The sequence below is a fragment of the Cariama cristata genome, unplaced genomic scaffold, assembly GCF_000690535.1.
Source record: "Cariama cristata isolate BGI_N322 unplaced genomic scaffold, ASM69053v1 scaffold32046, whole genome shotgun sequence".
NCBI classification, from domain to species: domain Eukaryota; kingdom Metazoa; phylum Chordata; class Aves; order Cariamiformes; family Cariamidae; genus Cariama; species Cariama cristata.
The window spans coordinates 876-5,663 of record NW_009623187.1 but is presented as its reverse complement, the minus strand read 5'-3'; the positions used below and the strand labels follow the sequence as shown (position 1 = coordinate 5,663).

The following is a 4,788-nucleotide window of genomic DNA, read 5'->3' as shown; positions in this document are numbered from 1 at the left end:
ATATATCTTTCTTGTACAGCCATAGCCACTGAAAAAGTAAGCTTACGTGCTTAGAAGTTCTCTGTAGGAACACTAGGAACACAAGTTTTTAGAAAATACTGCATACACAACATTCACAGCCTTCTTCTATGGGGTTCCAAAGAGGTGACTTACTTGCAAAGTCAGTACACAAGAAAAGGGATCACCAACAGCTTCTATTTTAAGGCAACCTCAGGCTGTGTCATTACAAGTGCATTCTGCCTCACACAGTGCAGAGGACCTATAGATGTTCCCATCTGAAGTTTGTCAACGTTTGGAATCTGTCAGTATACAATTTACTTGGATGAAGTTTCTTTTTTTTTTTTTTTAAGGCCTCATTTACCTTTTTTGGTTTGTTTTAAATAAAAGTATTGCATTTTGCTCAAAAATCAAAACGCAAAGTATGAGAGAAAGATGTAGTGAAAAATTCCTTGCATTTGCTTAAACAGAGAAAGAAGCTAACCTGGTGCATCATGAACTTGAGACAACAGCTCTTCTAGTTCTTCAGTGATTTCCAACTACGCACAGGAATTTCTTTCAAGTCAGACAGTTGTGCTAGATGACCACAAACATCAGCCCAGTTTCCATTAAGCCATTATTTTTCCTAGTGTCTATAAGAAGTTTATTAGAAGCAAGTTTTCACTTGCAGGAGATAGATGCATATCATTAAATACACCTGAGATGGAGCAATCTTGTTTTCAGTAAAAATTGACAAGGTTTCAGATACTGGGATTCATAGAGTCTAAAGCTCGTTTTGTTATTTACACAGTTTCACCTAGAAAAAAAGATATTTTTTCTGATATGGTATTAGGTTAGTTTACTCTTTATGATCCCTTCTACTATGCTGTCAAGCTTTCTCACTTCTATCTCCCACTCTCATTTCCAATTTCTGCACACCTCCAGTTTTATTTGCTCCAGTCTGCACTGGCAGAGTGTGGTCACTGACAGTTTACAGGCTGCCTGCAAATACAGTTTCATAACTGAAACTATTCCGGTACATCCAGCAATGCCGTTACACAGCTGAAGGATACTTAGCAGGAGGATGTGGAAACCACTGAGAACAGTAAATGGCATCTCATCAGATTGATGGTATGGCAGAGACTACCACGCTTCTATGTTCACATTTTAGTCCAAAACTGCAACAGACTTACAGTGATACGTATTATCCCTTCAGATACACTTACTCACTTCTATAGTTATCAAGTGTAACATTTCACCAGATACAAAGCTTCAATCTAGGCTCTAATAAATCTTCATAGGCTGTGCTAGCCAAGCTTCTTCTGTCCTTTTCAGATGAAATCGAGTTACTTGCACAACTCTTTAGAAGATAAAGTGTCTAAGACACATGGCTTCTCATGGTCCAAATCTTAGCAGATTTTAATGCCACTGATGTAATGTTCTGGAGAATTGAGTATGTCTCAGTTTTGGTTTTAGTCAGACTTATCCTTTTTCTTTCCTGTTAAAGGCACTTTACTTGCAACAGCAGATCCCACAGCTGTAACACCTCCAGCTACAGCAGATACACTTCCTTTGACTAGCCCCACTCCCATTGAAGGCACAGATGTGACTGCCGTTTTGGTAATTTCCAAGCTCTTCCCTCCAATCCAAGCAACTCCCCCAATCGTGGCACCAACAGCTCCCTTTGTGACACTGAAGAGGCCACCAGTCACACGAGAAAGCATGCCAGGCTGCTGCTGCGGATGGTCTTTCAATGAACCTAAGGGAGGAAACAACAAGCAAGTCAATCACAGCGCTACGCTTAAAGCATTTTCAAAAGAAAAGTTGTGAACAAGTATTTCCTTTTCTAGCCTAACAGCCATTGCACACAGCATATACTTACCTTGCAGGCTACTTTTCTTGGATGCTCACACACCACCATAGTTCCAAACAGGAGACACTGTGCTGCAGTGAGACATACCTCAGTGCTGTTTTCTAAAACACAATACTGAGCCTACAAATACCAGGCATATAGCTCACAGGCTGTCTTACATGGTAAACTTCTGTCCTCTGTATGCACCACTACCTTCCCGGACTCTGGAAAGTCTCATGGCCAAATTAGCCTCATTTGTGGACTTTAGGGGACACACACACACGCGACACCACACCTTCCTGTTCCCCCCCCATCTTAATATTAGGAGTTAACCCACAGACAGGGGGACCCCCAAAAGCAGCAGCACTACCTTGCTGTTCAGACCTCTAAGGAAGGACCGGAAAGAGTTCCCTGGAGAAGCAGAGCCAAAGGTTTATTAAAGAGAGAGCTGTTCTTTGAAAAGAGCTCACCTTGAGACAAAGTTGCTTCTTTCCGTAATAATTACTATTTCAAAGTTGTGTTTACAAGAGTTGTGTGCAGGGGTCAGGAAAGAGGAAAAGGTTACAAACAAGAGAGCAATCAGAGGAGTCAGAAGAAGCACCAGAAGGTACAAAACTGATGCCAACTCTTCACTGTATCACTTCCTTTCTTCATCATGTACACAAATTTAATTTTCTTCCAAACAGACCTTTTCTGTAATTTGGATGGGGGGAGGGGAAGTCCAATGGCCAACTAAGCTCATTAAATACCTAAAGTGGTCCCCAAAAGCATTAACAATGGCAAGAGTTACAGGCTCGCAACAGAAGTCCCAATATGACGCACAAAACCAAGTCTCACCATAGGATTTCTGCATGTTATTGACCACATGAACATGTTTTCTTCTTTTTAATGTCACATTTAACCTGCATTTTGTGCAGTTTCTTGCTATAGGCTGTATAAATCAATTCCTATTCCATATTTATGGTACAAGTACATAGCCTCAAAATAATAGAGAGTATTAGAGTCATAGAAAGACTCCCCGAATTTCCCACTTAGCCTTCCAATAGTTTAGTAATTCATGTTTCTTTAGGATTTTGAAGCCTACATTTAGAGATACACGCACCTTGCCTCTAAAGGGAATTAAGACTGCAACTCTATGCCCCACTACTGCATAAGCATCATCTAATCTTCAAAGAAGAAATAAGAAGATGAAACAGAATGTTAATGTTCTATTTAAGTGCACAACAAAATATCATCTACTGCAGCTATAAACCAGTAGCCCTGACACGTGTTTGTCTGCAAGGTATTTTCAATGTGAACCTTGGGAAACCTCTGGTCTTCACAACAACATTGTACAGGTAAGCATTTTTCAGCTCCCGCCTTGTCAATTCCTCACCAACCCCAAACACTTCTTAAAAAAAGTTTCAGAGAGAACTGTGGCAACAGACAGTCAGTTAACAGAAGTAAGGTAAGAGTTCCATAGTTTTTTGTATTTTCTAGCTACCTGTAGATAATCCATGGGATTTAACATACACATTTCCCTTTCTCAGGGAAAAACAACAAGGGGAACCAAGAAAAGAGCAAGTGGAACCACAGTGGGCAGAGCTAGGGAAGAAATAAACATGAAATAAAGAGGTGAGGGAGTCAGCAACAGAAAGAACATGCTTGGAAGAGGACAAGTCTAGAGAGGCAGGGGAAAAGAAAAATCAGATCTCGATCCAAAGACCTCTATCCAGGCCCTGTCAACGCATTCACTCTGCACTGCGACATGCCTTCGGAGAACCAGCAGAACAGGTCTCTGTCCCTAGCGCCCCCTGACAACTCACATTCAGAGGACGGTTTCCAGGAGTCACCTCCCAGCACTCATCTACTACAAGATGACAACTAGGGTGAACAACTTCCCGAGCACCTCCAAAGACTTTGTGATAATGCCAGGACTGACCCAGCCCTCAGAATTCATTAAAAAAAAAAAAAAAAAGTGTGAAGTTTGGAGTTCCTATCTGCATGCCCAGAATAATTCAAACAAAAGATGCCATCAAAATGAGAGAGTTTCATACAAATTTGACCAAAAAAAAAAGCATACAGAGGAACAGTGCAGCTCAAGGGAGCAAAAAAATACTAAAAATTCTTCCAGCTTACACTAGTCTTTCTGATTTAAGAAATTGATATAGATAATAGAAAGGGTCATGGAAACTAGAAACATAAATGACAGCTTTTTACTTAAAGCCAAGTAATACCCTTGCTGGTTCAAAAAAGCCAGCAGCTTTCAACCTGGAAATCTCCAGAAAAAAATGCATTGTCAACACAAGCACACAGAGACCAGAATTTCTATTTATATACAGAAAACCTTTAAAGGATGACACTCAGAGAGGAATATATAGAGCCTGCTACAAAATCCACTGTCTAGGTATTCATTAAAGGATTCTTGTGACCAGACTTACACACCTTGTAAAAAATTTGGTCAGAAAGTGCTTCACTTCCACCTGACTGGATCACTATCATCAGGATAAACAGGAGTAAAGTTTTATCACGTTGAATTTTAAGAGCTGATTTCAATGACTCAGATCTGACATTAGCAAGAAAGGACCCATCATAGTTAACTTCAAAATAACAAGACAGAAACAAACAAAAGTAATCTTGACATGCTTTTCCTCACGTTACTTCAGGTAGCCAATCCTTTGACAATGTCTACTGTGTTTCACAAGTGTAAGTACTGACTGTGATTTTCTGTATTAATAACTTCTGATGATGGTTGACACATTCCCATTTCATCCCTGTTTGCACTGTCCGTGAGATCTAGTAAATGCCTGCGAAGAGTTTTTATTGCCAGTTGATTTCTATTCTAGGATACACGTTCTTGGTCTCCTTGTTTCTAACCAGTATGAGAAAAAGGTAAAACAGATCATTCCTAAATCTAGGGAGAAAAACACACAAGTTTCCTGTTCAGGGGTTGGCTCTACCGTGCTACCTTGCAGCCAGCT

The 4,788-nt window shown here is 40.3% G+C and overlaps 1 protein-coding gene across 1 annotated transcript; it reads right to left on the bottom strand.

Moving 5' to 3' along the window:
- Positions 1-1,448: 1,448 nt before the first annotated feature.
- Positions 1,449-1,897, bottom strand: TMEM263 (transmembrane protein 263). Its single transcript, XM_009702645.1, has 2 exons — positions 1,859-1,897; positions 1,449-1,739 (listed from the first exon to the last, which is right to left on the bottom strand). Exons 1-2 carry the CDS (start codon positions 1,895-1,897, stop codon positions 1,449-1,451), a joined length of 330 nt encoding a protein of 109 aa, XP_009700947.1.
- Between the last annotated feature and the right edge of the window lie 2,891 nt (positions 1,898-4,788).

Bases quoted from the DNA above. Each gene is read 5' to 3' on its own strand.
- TMEM263 (XM_009702645.1), bottom strand. From the start codon at position 1,897: ATGGTGGTGTGTGAGCATCCAAGAAAAGTAGCCTGCAAG. The intron at 1,740-1,858 runs GTAAGTATATGC...TTGTTTCCTCCC, and splicing joins CAAGAAAAGTAGCCTGCAAG to TTAGGTTCATTGAAAGACCA.